We start from the raw sequence: 16,955 nt of genomic DNA, 5'->3' as shown, positions 1-16,955 counted from the left end.
ATTAACCCTGAGTTTACAGTACTGTGAAGATGGATCATTTCTTACCAGGATATATGGTAATGGGTAATGTGACTTATAATTAATATGATATGCTACCTGTAGTTTCAGGTTAGAGATCAACTAGTACCTAATAGCTGCTTTTAAACATTGATTTAATGTAATACTTTTTATAATCCATTAGGTTCTCCCATGTCTTAATGATAGAGCTGCTAATATTGATGAATCTGTTAACTTACACAATCTGCATTTTCACCGGCTTTCATTCCTGGAAAAACTTTATTAATATTGCTGCTCTTTTCCAGTCTTACAGACTAAAGCACTTAATCCACATACTGTTAATATGATATTACTCTGGGGTGTTTTTTACTCTCATACACACTGCTGTGTTGCTTTCAGACTTCATATTTTCTCATCTGTTTCATCTTCCTTTGAAAAACCATCTTCATGTGGCGGCTTATCCTGATTGCTAATGTTAGGCTAAGTGATTCCAGATAATGGAGAGACACCCTGAGTATGGTGAGCTAATGCGTAATACAGGCATCTGGAAGGGTCTGAGATTATACTGGTCCAGTCTCTTATTCTCAGAGACTACGGTACTTTTGTTCATTTTGATTTCATAGTTGTGAGGAAGTTATGAATGGTTTCATATTTTAGGAATAGTCCATAGTTTGTCTCTTTTCCAACCAGTTAGCTAATTGAGCTAAACTGTAGCTAAAGGTTTCCTATGAGGTAAAGCAAATTTAATTTCAATTTATGTCACCAGGCAATGTCACGAAAGGGTACTCATAAAAAACATCAAACTGGTGAGGCTACACTATTTAGTGTTTTTTACTTGGTTGTCAATGTTAAGAGTTAGATAACAGCTAAATTGGCTAGCTACCAGTTAACTGATAACTGATATCTGCATAAGACACATGACGTGCTCATTAGATTTTCATATTTAGTCATTAAAAACACAAAAACCTGGCACACAACATAACTAAACACTAAATATTGTAAGTAAATGCTGCATATCTAAGGTCAGATTGTGTTCATAGCTTTAGCTTAGATGCTATCAGTGTCTTAGCGTATCTTAAGTGTTACTAACCCCTTTGTTCCCAAGAAAAATATTTGCTGTGTAAATGAAGCTGTGTGTTTTATTTAATTACTAATTATTAATTACTTTAAATATATTCTGTCATTTTCTATTTAATGTAACTAGTGTAGTAGTTTAAACCTGCTTGTGCAAACTCCCAACAACTTGCCATATCTCACATTTTCTCAGAAAAAAACAGAAAGTAAATAAAATAGAAGAGTAGATAATTGTGCTACCAGGTAAATGTTGATGGTTAGGAGAGTGAAGCCCTTTAATCTGTAATTTATTAATCATTAAACATTATTACATTATTCATACTGGTGAACAAGGACCACTTCTACAGAGGGACGTTCACAACATACATATTACATTATTATATACAGTGCGGTGCATTACAGTGGATTGTTATATGTGTATTACCGGGATGGAGGGATGGGGAGACTGGAAGGACAGAAGGATAGCGGGAGGAGAGAAGGAAGAGGAGAGGACTTTTAGGAGGGTTAGGGAGTTGTGATAGTAAGTTGTCTCTTTATTACTTCTTTTTTAACCACAGTACAGTTTGTTCTATAAAAGTTAAACCCATAGAGAGATAGAGTGCCACATTTTCACAGCTACTGTTAGGTGATCCTACTGGAAGTTGTGGGAATATCAAATGAGATACGTCTTGTCATGAGATGCTATAGAGAGATGCTATAAAACATTCTAAGATAGTCAGCCTCCTTCCAGAGCACGGAGACCCTGTAGGGAAGGCCAAAGGTCAAAGATCAGATCAGCGTGCATGCGTGCTGCAGACATTCAGACATGTTCAGCTATTTAGAAAAATGGCCGACCCTCCTGCTATTTCTCCTTCTGTGTTTAGGCATCATTTTTGGTGCTTTCCCTTTTTATATATAAAAAATACAAAACATAACAGCGAAAAGAACTCCATTGGTTTCCTCATTTTTCTCCAAACTGTTTTTTTCAGTGTGTGTGTGTTCATTTTCATTGCAACAATTGTTTTCTTCCCTTTTCTCCTCCAGTCACTTACATATTGACAAAGTATACAATATTTTACAACTGAACAAGACTGAAAGATAACATTTGATTTGTCCAATCAGATTCAAGGCCCACATCCTATATCCAATTGGAGAAGTCAACTGGAAGCTAACCAGTAGTAAGCAACACAACAAGCCTATGGTGTGAAGGGAGCTGTCCAAGTGCAGCTCTGCATTAACATGAGCACCCGCCCTCGGGCACAGCTGGTTCCGCTGGTTTGTCCAGCTTGATGTCAATCACTGGAAATTGACATGTTAAGGAAAAGTTACATGGCGAAGTAAACTACTTGGCCTAGACATGCCACAAATGATAGTCAAAAATTCCCGTAAGCTAATGTGGACTCAGGTCCTGTATGCTACAATTACTTGTTTCTATCTCCTTCCCCTCCATAGTTGTAGTTTTTTGTCTGATCCAGTGTTATGCAGCTCCATCTGAGGCCCCAAAAACTTTGCCCCAAAGTAAAATGTTTCTTGGTTTGTAAGTTTCCATATAATAATTCCCATTTATTGATAAGAATCCCTCACCTTCCTTACACAACCATCCTCCATCACACACCCTCCTCTGCCGTCACTTCCCTGTCAGCCACTATGTGGTGCTGTGCCTGTGCATCCACACCATCTTCCTGGCTCTGTGTGTTCCTCCTCCTCTATTAAGCATAAAAGGTTTAATGGCTGATTCCTCGGCAGTCTATCTGTACGTGTGCCAGCAGCCACTAAGAGATTAAAAATAAGCTGCCTATTGCTGGGCTGTTTGGCTATCGGCATGGTGAGTCACGGCGGCTGTAAAGGATACTGCCTTCAGGATTTGCATCGTCCAGGCTTTCCATTCCAGGTAGGGCTGCTGCAACTCGACGAAACAGCTAGGAGGAGAACAAGAGGGAGGAGGTTAAAGAGCAGGAGGCAGCGGGCATGAAAAAATGGTAAAACTTAAAAATGGGGAGGGGGGGGAGTGCATTACAAGATGTGTGAAAAATTATTTTTGGGAAGATGGGAGCTTTTTTTGTATCATGTTACCCCTTGACTAATACTAGGCTTGATGTTTACTTAATGTCTATGCTGAAGGTGATGAAGGAAGTATTGAATAAAAGTAGCGATGCAACACAAAAAATGTCCACTAGCGCTTGTTGAAGCTGGCCTGATTTGAACTTTTATACTCTTGAGGAAGATTTACTTTAAAATTTTGAATTTCTAAAATATAACTATAGCAGTAAGATCAATCTATTGAAGTAAAAAGTTTGATATTTTCCAAAATTGTACTGGATGTTAAGTGGTATAGCTAGTAACATTAAATGTTAGTGCCTTCGATGTGTGCTTCAGTGCAGTAGTTGAGTAAATGTACTAGATAGATATCGGTAAACTAGCTTTTGTTTTTTCTTTTCATTCATCTTTAGCCAGCAAGAACTAAATACGGAATGCACATTTTACCAACATTGTCCATATTTAAACATTTGATTTATCCACACCGGGTCTGTGTGGTGGCGTGATCACCTTGGAGGGATTTGGGGATTGGCAGAGACTCTGAAATCAAGTGATGGCAAAAATGCTGTGAAATCTGGTAAAACTGCAGGGATCACCTGTTTGACATTGCAGCCTGTCTTGGCACTGGTCTCAATGAACATGACGTTCAGTTCTTTGGCTCTCTGCTCTCCTTCCTCGATCGTGATTTGCCTGCAGGAAAATCAAGCCAGACTCAGCATCTCGGGCTAATTTATTCGGCATTGACGTGTTGCTTCAAACAGCTTTTTTGCTCATTTAACGAACAAAACCTCCATGTCGAAGACTGTAGCTAAATGTTAGAGATGATTACGAGCCACCATCTTTACCTTTTCTCTTCCAGGTCTGTCTTGTTGCCTACTAGCATGATGATGACATCACTTCCTCTCTCTGTCCTGACATCGTCAATCCATTTGCAGGTCTGCTGGAATGAATTTACATCTGTGGAGCCCAGAGTTTCCTATTACATACAGCTTTTTTGTCTCGAAAACCCAACAGAAAACTATATGTTTTTTACTCAAGTGTTTGTCTGTTTAACACAGAAACACACAAGTGTATCACGTACATCATACACAGGCTACAGCTTTCCGCTTACTTGTAATGTCATAGACAACCACAGCCACCGTCGAGTCTCGTATGTAGCTCGGAATGAGGCTCCTGAAGCGCTCTTGTCCAGCTGTGTCCCACAGCTGCAGCCTTACCTGCATGTGTACACACACACACAGACACACACACACGCCTTAGGCATAAACTGCCACACCACACATAGCCTATAAGTACGCTTCCAGGAGGATAAGCCAGTATCAGCTCCTGTGCATGCTGGCAGAGCACAATAATATCCTGACAAAGAAAAAGTATTAATACTGGCTAAAGCAGATGATCCATGGGTAAGGCTCTGAGTTATTAGGGCCAGAAAAGTCAGCTCACCAAAGCTGTTACTACCAGAAATAACCATAACATAATCACATTAGTGTGTGACGGAAGGGAATAATTAAGCAAATCAAATCAAGGATTAGTCAAAGCAGAGAAGAAATTGGGCTGTTTCCTACTTAAAACCTCTAGTCATCTGCGCATGTATTTAGAAATGAGAATTTTAAAAATGTAGATCAAGGTTTCCTACTGTCCGGTCCTCCAGGTACATTGTCTTCGATAGGAAGTCAATTCCAATGGTCGCCTGTGGAGAGGAAAGAACAAAAGAGGGGGAGAAAATCATCAGCAAAAACCCAGACATTAAAATGTAAATGTTTCTCTGCACCATCTGTTGTCTCTAGCAGAGTGATTTTTGTTCAAATACACAAAGCTGTTAAGAAAGGGGAAAAAAGGGAGCCAACAAGCACAGAAATTGAATCTGACTAAAACACTAATTTAATTTGTGCTGCCCTCAGGGCCCAATCCTTCAGATTTGTTATGTACCAAACTTCTGAGAAAGGCGAAGGAGGAATGATATATTTTCTCTTCTTAAAGAAACTAATAGTGCTGCAATGCTGTTCCTAATCATGTTTGAATAAATGGCATGATTCAGATCAGGACATAATTCGTGAAAATCTAATATACTGACTGTTTTTGACCAAAAAGCACTCGCTGCAATGACGGTCCCATATTAACCTTCAACCTCCAAAAGAAAAATTGAATTTCTTTTACAATTATAAGCAATACCACCAATACCTCTTTCGTATAGATGCTAATCAGCAACGCCATCAATCAATGCTGCTTAATAATTTAAATTGTTTTTAGGTTCTGGATCTGTTCCAGATCTCACCTGATATGTGTTGTCGAAGCTGTCATACATGAATCTAGTGATGAGAGACGTTTTCCCCACTAAAACAGAGCACACACAGGTTGGTTTCAGGGTCCGGACACATCGATATATGATCTCAATCAACATAATGAAAATATGCTTCATTGATGTGACAACACCACAGTTATATATGAATATTTAACCAGTGCCAGTTATCAAGCCAGTAAAAATGAAAAGGAATTAAGGAGGGGGGAGAAAAAATCTATGACTCACTGGAACAAAATCTGCCCGGTAATTCACCAAAAATATGCCTGAGTTAATATGTGAGTATGAATCAATGAATAGCTCAAAATAAGGGCAGCAAAATGGATTTCAGTTCAAAGTAAGAAAAATCTGCTATCTTAGATTTCCTGTTATCAAATGTGTAAATGTTCCTCTTCACAGAAACATGTACGCCTCTAAACAATGCAAACATCTAAAGTGAAATTCAAATGTTATTCCACTTCAAGGTTTCAGATAAGAACCAAAATCTCAAAGTAATGTTGCGACGTTGTTTTTTGTGAAATGTTTGTATGTTTTGTGCTAATCGTTTATGTGTTTTCCCATTTAGTCATGATTTATGTGTGTATTTTCTTCGCCTTCTCTTTCTCCTTTGCATTTTCCTTTCTTTTTTGTGTATTTCCGTCACTACTCAGTGCTATAGTTTCACCATACAACCAAAGGTGAACAATTTAAATACAATAAGTAGTCTTCCCCCTCCCATCCTGTCTTTTATCCTTGAAAATAATGTGAGAGGTGACTGCAACGAAAACACAAACTGTGTCCAGAAATGTGACCGCGGTAACAAAAAGACCGGCTGTTAATGCTCATTGGACTGATGCCGAAGGAGACTTGATCTCAGAGGATCAAGGTGAGCCTAGTGATCTCCATTTTTATTTACATCCCTCCCAGCAGCACCATTTTACATCAGATCCGCACATGAGTGAGGACAGGACTTTTTTCTTTCCAGAAGGGCCTCATGCACAGTACGCAGACAGCAGTACTCCTGAAGCCAGCGATGGGCAGTGGCCACACCAGGCCTCCTTTCAGCACCGTGGACAGCAACATTGCAGTACAGGCCACGCAAACACACCGTGAGGCTTTTTTCAGTCGACACACAGCTCTGTCTTAGACATGCAGCACACACACGCACACACACACTAAAGCATCACAATGTAAGACACAAACAGGCCAAGCTGCTGTAATATTAGGCCTAATTATGTGTTTTTCTAGTCTTTGCTCGTGCTTTTAATGGGATAAGAGCTCCTCTGCTGCCACTCTGGATGTCTGATGTCTGAACACGTATTCGGGCAGCTTTACAGCGCTAAACCATTATCGATCCGCTCCTCCTGAATTTGTGCCATCACATCAACGCACATACACAGCCGATAACACCCTGAATACACGGATTATTGAATTAAATAGCCCTGGTATATTATCGTGGCGCTGTCAAGCTCTCGTTTTTTCTTTTATTTGATTATTTATGGGACCGAATCGGAGACCGCGAGGTTTAGAGATGCCACAGACATCGCCAGCCTAGGGTGTGTCCCGAACTGACACATGGGGGACCGCTTATCTTCTTCTTCTTTAAAAAGAAAAAAATAATAGCCATCGAGTGGTGGGGAAATGTTAAACGCTGTCATATAACACAACAAAGGGTCGTTTGTGTCAGAAATAAGCGATGTATGGGGAAATATAGCGTTATCTGGAAAAGGCTGGGCATATTTGTTGGTCACTGCAGCACATCAAAACACCACAATTCCCAGCGCCTGCTTCCAGTGATGCCACTTTGCGGCAAGTAAAAAAACAACAACAAAAAGCGCTCTAGGTGATATACAAGAATTTGCGTTTATATCAGAGCCATTTCTCTTTCTTTTTCTTAAAAGGTTAATCAAAATCCCACAGCTACAAATTATACCAGGGGCAACATGGGCGTCTAATATAGCAAAGCCACTAGAAACATCTTCTGGATTCACTTTAAACTTCCCAAAATGATCACGGATTGCATACATGGCCCTCGATACATGCGCATGTTTGATAAGGATGACCCAAACCCGCCCGAGCTCTGACTCACCGCTCTGCTCTCCCAAAAACACGAGTTTAAATTTCCTCAGGGGGTTCCCCAGGTCTCCTCCAGCGGACATGGTGGCAGATAAACAGCTCGACTTGGATTAATTTTATATGTTTTTATCGCTCGGTGTCTCGCCCGCTATGCCTGCGCAGGGGGATCCTCCTCTCCTCACAGAATGATGGGAATGCAGCTCAGCATCCTCCTGTCAATTTAGGAAGCTTGTGCGCCTGCGCGACCTCACCTATCTCAGTCCCTCACCTTTTTATTGGGCCTGAAGCTGTACTATGTTTTGTTTTTTTGTTTTTTCTTGGACATAAACTAATTAAAAACGCCCATGATTTTTAGTTTAAGGTAAATAAGAGAAACACCTAAGAGACGATTTTAAAAATACAGTTATTTAATAAATATTGTAATTTTTATTTATTCACCAGCCATATAAAACATTTAAATGTAACTTTAATATATATTTAATATAATTTCCTAAAATGGGATGTTGGTATGAATGAAAATGCCCAGCAACACTACTAATGACTAGTTCTGAGTTCTAAGAAGTTAATGATCAGTTATCCTGTTTGAAACATCGTAACCAATTTAATCATTTTATTAATTTTTGAAACAAAAACATGAGAAATTCGTTTGCCATGACTTCTCCCGTGAGAAGATTATAGTCTGTTGTCATTTATGATGCTAAACTTTACACATTTTGTGCATTTGCTCCATGCTCCTCTATTATAAAAAAAATTAAATGCAATTCATTTACTCACAAGTAAGTATTTATATATCATAGTACAGTGTCTCACTGTTTCCACCCTGAAGGGAGCACTCCTTCTCTGAGGTGTTCCTCTTTTCCTCCTGCCTGGCAGCTCCATATTTAACACCCTTTGTCCAGTATATCCACTGTTCCTCATTCTGCAAATGTCCAAACCACTCAACCTGAGCTGTCCCTCTGATGTACTCATTTCTGATCTTGTCCATCCTGCTCACTTCCAGTGGGAATCTCAACATCTTCTGTATGCTGAGTCGTCATTCAAGCCAGATGTTTGTGCTGCTATGCTGTGTTTGGTATTTGTCAAACGTGGTGCTGTGCGTTATAGTGAAACATCTTCACTCATCGGTCCTAAGATTATTGTTAAAGATACAACTCTGCAAACCTAAGCCATGCAGCCATGTTCTTTTTAAGGAGAGGCTTTCTCTTGACAACCCTTTCTGCAATTTGACCTTGGGCTGTATTTTCTCGAACATCCACTCCTGGGAAGACTGGCTGTTTGGAAAAGGCCTTAAACTAACACTTCCCAGATTGATGGGCAGCAACAGTTGCTATTCTAAGGTTACTGCTTATTTCTTTCCTCTTTGGCATTGTAATAACAAACACCTCAAAGCTCAATGTTCCAAAGCAGCAGACTGCCAAAACTTATGCTTTTATAGAGGCGCTCACACTGGCTGATTATCAGTTAATTAAGTGTATTTGATTAGTAGCACGTGACTGCTACTTAACCTCTTATTTCCATTGAAGATGGTGATAGTGTACTACATTTCTCCTGCATCTTGGCTTAATGTTTACAGTCTAATGTTTTGTATTTCTCTATTAACTCCCAATACATAAAATCTTAGAACTGACAGGAGATGCACTTCCGTTCTAACATAACTGCGGTTTGAGAGGCACGTGCATCTTTTGCATCTACATATTTTATCAGATCCTCCCTGCCTTTCAAACTCAGCACTTTCTGGTTTCTAACACAGGGTAGCCGACTTTTACACAGTGTGTGTTGTTAATAAGAGATGCTGTCAATTTACACAGCCGAGAACATATTGTTTTCATATGCTGGGACACATTTAACATGATCATCAAACTCCTTTCGATATGTATTTTTACTGCACTGTCCTTTTAAATAGAGTCCAAACAAATTGCAATGACCCCTCAAATTATCTAAACTGAAAACAGTATCTAAACTGTATGAAATGTTTGCTGTAACTTTGTCAGTGTAACAAAATGGGAAATCACTTTTTTTTTTTTTACATTACTTTCTAGCTACACAATAACTACATCTATTTATCAGTCACACCTTTTAATACAACGCATCAAATTTTATTAGTTCAACAAAACAAACACACCAACATCAATCTGTGCAAAAGCATCACGTTTAACAAGCAGACTTAATGTTCAAAGTCAAACAACTCCGCCTCCTTCTCTTTCCAGAAAGCAAAACTGCGGTCGATATATTTACAAATGTCTTCATTGTGGAAGCAGGAGAAGTCTGTGTCACTGCAGCGCTCATCCGGAGTAGCACTTTGAACTATAACTTTGGGTACTAATTTGGAATCTGGCAGCAATGATGACGATGATGGTGGTGGACAGTGGCATGGATTTGAATCACCAAAGAAGTGAAATTTGATGTCCTCGAAGCCATCGCTCCACTGTCGCCTCCCAGCCTGGATCTCCTGGAGGACAGCCTTATGGAAGTCCCGCACCTTCTCCCAAGGAAAACTGCCAACATGGTCAAAGACCTCAAAGCAAAGGAGGTGTCTCATCTTCCTCTCCTCAGCTGACAAATCCTGCTCTAAGATGTGAAAGTAACCCAGCATAAAGAGATCGAGGGTCAAGGTGTCGTGGCTCACTGCAACACCATCCACATCTGGAAGGAATTGTTCTGGGGAGTAAGTTACACAAAGTGGAGGATTTTGTGAAACGCTAAAGGGAGGTAAAGGTTGCACTTCTCTAAGTTCTAGTTTATTTCTCCAGGAGTTCAGTATTTTATCCACAGCACCTCGTTGTTGGCAGAATTGAAACATGGAGGGGATTTTCTGTTGGGGCTGTGCTTCTGTCACTCTTCCTGGCGCTGCAGCCTGTCCCTGCCTCTGCCTTGCTGCTCTCACTGTAATAGCATATGCAGATTTCTTCCAGTGGCTCAGGAACAGCACCACGATTCGCTCTTTTCTTAAGCTGGTCGTTTCCATTACAGGTGCAGCTGTTTTAGGAGTGTCAGGTTGGTCAACCTCACATTTGAAGTTTGTATTGACATCGCTGTTCTTTCCGCTTGAAGCTCCATTTACAGCCTGGTTCGTCAACCCCCCTCCTGCTTTTATAACCCCAGCAAAGGGATAAATGCCACCAATCTGACCCTCAAAGGTTGATCTGAGGTTTCTAACTGAGACTCCAGACTGCTGGATCTCCCTTTCCACCTTTTCCCTTTGTGCTCTTCTGTAGCTGTTGCTCTCCAAACGATGGCTAAAAGCAGATGCCATCCCTATGTGAGGTATCCTACATACACCGGAGGCCTCCACATGGGCTTGCACTAATCCCTGTCCCAGTTCAATTCCTGGGTTACCTTTTATCTTCTGTAAACCCTTCATCCCTTCCACCATGCCCTCCACTAACCCCATCTCACCATCTTTTTCTGTGATTTGAGTCAGATTAGCCACCAGGAGAGACATATTCTTGATAATCTCTGAGACACGGCTGCACCAGATTGGCAAAGTCAGCTGCATTTTCCCCTCAGAGTCCATCTGCTGCAGAACCTCTCTGTTGAGGGAAATGTTGACAATAGGATCAGGTAAAATTGCCCTCAGCTCCTCAGTCAGCCTGGTCAGCTCCAGCTCATACGCCTGGCAGCGTTTCTGATGTGAAACAGACTCAATCTGCTGCTGCAGGTACACCAGGTCATCCTCTGTTAGGAGCTCACCGAAGGGTCCCAAGACTGCGTTGTGGGCTTGGGAGTACTTCCAGCCGTCAACTGGCATGTAGCCATTAGCTATGTCCTGTTACAGGGAACAATATGGATTTTAAGCAAGTAGCTCAACGCTTTGGGAATTTTGCATACACAGTGCAGTATAAAAGCTGGACAGTACCTGTCTCCTCTGTTCCTCATCATCCTGCAGCCTGACCTGCAGCTGTCGCACCATCACCTGTCGTTTCCACTCAGCAATAGGATGGCCTGTTTCATCATGTGTCGGCACGAGGGAGTCAATGTCAGCCAGGATCACGTCGACAATCGGTAACTCCTCCGGCACCTCCCCACCGTCAAGCTTCTGTCACCGCGCAATAATGTGAGACAGAGGGAAAGTACTGAGCTCCGGCTCTGAAGATAAAATCCCTGAAATTAAATCCTCATAAACATTTTTCCTAATAAAGACAGTTTATTCTTTCACGATGATGTCAGACTCATCAGACTGCTGGTTTAGCTCACTGGGTTGCACAGATAACTGATTTCTCGAAAGGCTATTGTAGAGGCAGGGATTTCAATTCACTGTTGTCATTTTCTGCGTATCTTCCCCCTCAGTTCTCAGCTTTTCTGTTATAATAAATATTTCTGTTATAATAAAGTCTAAAAACAATAATTGGCAAAATGTGTTTACTGAGGTCGAAATAATATCATTCCCCTATAGACTCAGTCTGCGTTAGGGTTAGGTTAGACCAGGGGTGTCAAACTCAAATACACAGTGGGCCAAAATTCAAAACTGGAACAAGGTCACGGGCTAACATTAATATTTATTGAAAAAAAAATCTTCCTCCAGATTTAAGAATGAATCTCTTCTTATGGACTCAAACAAGTTTTGCTGAAAATCTGAATATGCAACAAGTAAAGCTTAATACTAAACAATATATATATTAGCTGTATAATACCAGTACGCCAGCTCTAATAGTAATTTGGTATGGCTTTGCGGGCCAAATGTAATTAGGTTGGGGCCAGAGTTTGACACCTATGGGTTAGACGATAGTCTGATTTTTTGAAGCCAGAGTCGCCCCCTGTTGGTCATTTGGAAGAATTCAGTTTAAGGCACTTCACTTTTCAGGTTACATTCTGGTAACGTCACACGGTGTTATGTAGAGGACATTGCTGTCATTTCCGTGGGAAGAAGATCATGATCTGTGAATAATATCCCAACATCCATTGGGATAGGCTCCAGCCCCCAACAACCCTAAATAGGAAGCAGAAGACAGAAGAGAATGGATGGATGGATGGATGGATGGATGATTAAAAAATGGATGAATGTGTCCATTCCAGGTTTCCATCAGCAGCACCAGGGAATCCACTTTTAGACTGGGTTATTGTGTAAATAGGGGGCGGTGCTCATAACGAATTTATTGTTATTTTTTGTGCTATATAAGAACAGGCCGGTTCTTATATAGCACCTTTCTACTCTATGTGAGCACTCAATATGTTTCATTCACCTAAGCACTTTATATATACATATAGATAGATAGATAGATAGATAGATAGATAGATAGATAGATAGATAGATAGATAGATACACACACATATCTGCTTAATTGTTTTTTAGGTAACATTCACACTTAGATGGAACAACATCAGAGAACAACCTGGGGTTCAGTACTTTGGTCAGGATACTTTGGCATGCAGACTGGAACAGCCAGGTATCGAACCATCAACCGTCCAATTAGCAGATGGCCTGCTACGGTACATAACAATGCACCAGCCAGCTCACCGCTTGTCCAGTGAAGACCGCAGTGAAGCCGGCATGCTTCAGAGACTTAACAGACTTCATCTGAGAGAACGGCGTAAGGTCCCTCTCTGGAGGCTTCAGATGATTGAACGATGTCACCACTGTAAACAAGTAAACAAACATTATATATACTTACATATATATCTGTATGTGAAATCCTGTGTTACCTGCAGATATCTAGTGTGATCATGAGTATAAGAAAAGAACAGGGACAAGGCTGTCAGTTACACATGAAATGGCTGCATTTTCATATTCTTACATTACTTTAACAAATACATAAATAAATGCAAATATGCTGGATGTGTTAGTCACCTGATGAGGCCACCTGCACATGCTGGATGGAGCCTGTGGTGTGGTGTTTTGAAGTGACAGCAGGGGTCAGAGAGGAAGAGGTCACAGGAAGAGGGGTCGGGTGGCGAGGCAGGGGGGGCACCTCCTTCACTGGCTGCTGGGGACATGTACACAGTGGGGATGAGCAGTGCTTTAAGGGGCAGTTCAACACATGTAGCAAAAGGCTTTTACAATAAATCTGTTTTGCTTTTTATTTAAATAAACAAACTCAAACTCATGGCGCCTTGAGGCAAAGGTTGTTGTGATTTGGCAATATATAAATTGAACTGAAATGAATAGGTATTTTAATTTGCCACAGTAGTTGAACACAAATGCTTCTTTTCAGTTATGTCTACAACACTCTGCAGCAATTAGTGACTTTATTAGTCAGTGACTGCTCTTAAAAACACTGCACGTTTGTTCTGAGGTAAAAACTTTCATTCTAGGCTCTACACGGACGACTGGTCACCTTGCTGTTCTCCATGTTGATTGTGCTCATTCACTCCATGCAGAATCTTCTCTTTCTGAAAATGACAAGTGTAGATACAGAAAGGTAAAACCAGCAAAAGAGGATCCCCACCAGTGCAGAAATGTGACACAGACCACACAACAGCAAATAGCTCCCAACTAATCTGCTAAAACACCAAGACCTTCTAAAGCACAAACACACACATAGGCACACACATATGCGCACACATTCACAGTTAATGTAAAGATGCAGGCCGCACTCGTAGAACTTGGAAGAATAGGTGGTGAAACTGGAAACTGATCAGCGAATGTAGCGTAGCCCACACAGAGTGCAGGAGAAAGCATGTTAGAGTTGGGAGAGACATGATATCCTGCTTCATGCCATCCAATACGCTAAATACTACACAGATAATTACAATGTTTGTACCCTTTTGAAAGCAACGAGTGGCTTTTACAGCCTAGTAGCTAAGGGTTTTATAAAATACTTGTGAAAAATGTAGACAGCCTGTTGTTATTGGTATTTCTATCCTCTAAAAGCTGTTTGCATATGCACCACATTTCGTGCCTTTTCTAAAAACAATATATCGATTCCTTTAATACTGACATTGTATTGCAACTTTCACCAGTTTATAAGTGATTGCTGTATATCTTTCAACCCACTTATAAAAAAGCAAACAAAACACAAGAAATTCTCAATTTAGGATTTCTCATCTAAGGTTAAATACAGTCAGTGGAGAAAAATATATATGTTCAAAAAGGTGTCACACTCTTATTATGAACTCTCTATTTTCCTGTTGTATTAATCAGCCTTTGTTTTTCAGAATGTATGTTTTACCTACCATATAGTCCTGACAGTCCAATAATCCGACACAAGATGAAAGTTGGATGAAAGTTTGCTTTTGTTTGTTTTGTTTTTTTTAAATAAATAAATATTAGAAAATAGAATAATGACACAGAGAACCCAGAAACTGATGGTTGTCTTTTCACTCAGTACCTGCCAATAAATAGAAAGACCAAGGAACAACATCACCTGGACTAAAAACACAGATGGGGGTCCTTCTTGGTGTGCATAATTAAAGCAGTGGGATAGGGTGACCTGGACCTGGAAGTAGCCTATAGACTGATGGCTCTATGAATGTACAGTTGTCCTCAGAAGTTACTCGTCATGGGCATGAATGTTATGGTAATTTGGGATTGTAATTAAAACAAGAAAAACAAGAATTGGCTGCACAAGTGTGAATTTCTTTTTAATGGTCTCTAATCCACATAGGGTTAAAAGTATATAAATCTATACATCCCTTAGCAAATTGCACCTGAGCCAGACACTCAACACGCTTCTGACATACTTCTGGCTGCATATTTGACTACTCTTCTTAGCAGAACTGGCAGCGTTGATTTAGCTTCCTGGCACTGACCCAGCACAGTCCTCAAATTTTCAGTATAGTCCTTCTTCATTTTTTCAGCCACTTTATCCAGTGTACAAGCACCACTGGCAGCGAAACAGCCCCAGAGCATGATGCTACCACCATGCTTGTCAGCTGGTACAGTGTTCTTAGGTTTGAACGCCTCAACTTTATTACTCCAAACATACATCTTGTAATTGTGGCCAAATAGCTCAATATTTGGTTCGTCTGACCCTGAAACTTTTTTCTTCAGCTACCTGTTACCAGTTCATGTATAAATGTGGGAAGGTGCAAATTTCTGTCAAGCACCCTCTCAGTCCATTAGGATGTAAAACTTGTTTCACTGTGGACAGTTACACTGGCTTTCCAGCAGTTTCCAGTTCATGGTAGAATTGAACTTTGGTGGTTCCTGAATTGATCAAGTCTCTGTGTATGTTTAGTTGTGCTTACCACCTTTTCTTTGTTGGTTCATCTGATGTGCTGCCCTGTCAGTGCACCAGTGGAAATTTATTCTCCTCCTTTTTACTTCATGTTTCTTTTGAACTTTTTGTTTTTTTTGGCTTTTTCATCAGCCCAAACAAAGCCTTGCTTTTTTTAAATTTAATCTGCCTCACCATCCATTTGTGTCCTCTGTCCAGATTCCTGACAGATGGAGAAAGGGTCTGTAACCTCACACTAAACCCTGCCTACAAAAATATACATTCTATGATTACCTATGATATGACAATATATGTATAAGTAATGTAATTAGTACATTTCATTTTGTAAATATCAAGGTCACGGTGGATATTTTGTCACTCCCACAGTATTTAGAGATTTGTGAATCAAGTTATTGCCTAAGCTTCTTGAAAAAGAAGTTAACCTCAATTAACCAGCGGCTGTCTTTAAAATTTCTTGGAAGTGTGCAAAGTTTGCATGCATATGCATATATATGTGGCATGATGATATGAAAAGAGAACTACAACACAACATGTGAGTACCTACAGTACCTTTATAAAGATACTGGTTGGTGCTTGGTGACAAACAGCTAAACCAGTCCAGGGCCTTTGTGTGTAGCCCAGTTTTACTGCCTACAGGGGATTAGCCTGACTGGCCCTGCTGCACATGGTAAGCACATGATCAATAATGGAGGGCTGCACAAAGGCATGCAGATGTGCTCACCCTGAGCAAAAGTACAAATTATTATGTAAAAGAACATAGAAAAGCTTTATGATAATGTTATCCATTTATCAGGTTGCACTGTCAGCAAAAACAGTCTCTCACTGGGGTCATGTTTTATCGGACACGTTTCTGGCTCTTTAGACGTTCAACCTGCCAAAACTGGACAGAGCAAGTACAGTTATATACAGCATTATGACACATGGCAGTCAGAAAAGTATGATTAGCTGGAGATAAGCAATCGACAAACTGAAATTAAATAACCTAAATTGGTTTGTTTCTGTTTTCCTTAAATTTGTAAGGACACACAGCACACCATGCTGAGTTTTCTGCTAGCAGCTCCTTGGAAATCACCTTGTAATTGCAAAATTGCTATTTTATGCCTGTCAAACAGTGCTTAACTAAATAAATGGGAGCAAACTGTGTCTTTTTCTGACAGGCTGTTAGTAACAAAGTGCCTAAATATTCAAAACTGCTTCTTAATAACTTATCTGTTATGTGTAGACACAAGAATGGCTCATCCCTCGAGTTAGGCACCTTTTCTATGCTTAAATGATTTCTAGGTCAGTGTTAAGTGGCTTAAAAAATGCCACAAGGACTGGATGACTAAAAAATGATATGAAAGTCTGGCTACTGAAGCAAAATCAAAAGCAATTAGGGGTGGCTCAAGACTTCTGCATAT

At 40.3% G+C, this 16,955-nt stretch overlaps 2 protein-coding genes across 2 annotated transcripts; both read right to left on the bottom strand.

Moving 5' to 3' along the window:
• Positions 1-1,328: 1,328 nt before the first annotated feature.
• On the bottom strand, positions 1,329-7,648 carry LOC102780961 (ras-related protein Rab-6B). The gene is made up of 8 exons (XM_006786510.2): positions 7,455-7,648; positions 5,363-5,421; positions 4,724-4,777; positions 4,199-4,304; positions 3,933-4,044; positions 3,684-3,777; positions 2,903-2,969; positions 1,329-2,349 (listed from the first exon to the last, which is right to left on the bottom strand). The coding sequence occupies exons 1-8, from the start codon at positions 7,522-7,524 to the stop codon at positions 2,285-2,287; spliced, it is 627 nt and encodes a 208-aa protein (XP_006786573.1). The 5' UTR covers positions 7,525-7,648; the 3' UTR covers positions 1,329-2,284.
• A 1,957-nt stretch (positions 7,649-9,605) lies between these two features.
• On the bottom strand, positions 9,606-13,728 carry espnlb (espin like b). The gene is made up of 5 exons (XM_087831323.1): positions 13,714-13,728; positions 13,227-13,362; positions 12,897-13,015; positions 11,298-11,477; positions 9,606-11,207 (listed from the first exon to the last, which is right to left on the bottom strand). Exons 1-5 carry the CDS (start codon positions 13,726-13,728, stop codon positions 9,606-9,608), a joined length of 2,052 nt encoding a protein of 683 aa, XP_087687449.1.
• Between the last annotated feature and the right edge of the window lie 3,227 nt (positions 13,729-16,955).

The sequence above is a fragment of the Neolamprologus brichardi genome, chromosome 18 (assembly GCF_056152115.1).
Source record: "Neolamprologus brichardi isolate AB-2024 chromosome 18, ASM5615211v1, whole genome shotgun sequence".
NCBI classification, from domain to species: domain Eukaryota; kingdom Metazoa; phylum Chordata; class Actinopteri; order Cichliformes; family Cichlidae; genus Neolamprologus; species Neolamprologus brichardi.
Note: the sequence above shows the minus strand (reverse complement) of the source record. Positions and strands in the feature narration are given on the sequence as shown.

Excerpts from the sequence above, each read along its gene's own strand:
- espnlb (XM_087831323.1), bottom strand. Across the intron at positions 13,016-13,226 it reads TGTGCAGGTGGCCTCATCAG|TGGTGACATCGTTCAATCAT; the intron begins GTGACTAACACA and ends ACTTGTTTACAG. Across the intron at positions 11,478-12,896 it reads CGGTCTTCACTGGACAAGCG|AAGCTTGACGGTGGGGAGGT; the intron begins GTGAGCTGGCTG and ends GCGCGGTGACAG.
- LOC102780961 (XM_006786510.2), bottom strand. The coding sequence starts at position 7,524 with ATGTCCGCTGGAGGAGACCTGGGGAACCCCCTGAGGAAATTTAAACTC. Across the intron at positions 2,970-3,683 it reads CAGGCTGCAATGTCAAACAG|CTGTTTCGTCGAGTTGCAGC; the intron begins GTGATCCCTGCA and ends TTCTCCTCCTAG. Across the intron at positions 2,350-2,902 it reads CGATGCAAATCCTGAAGGCA|TGATTGACATCAAGCTGGAC; the intron begins GTATCCTTTACA and ends GTCAATTTCCAG.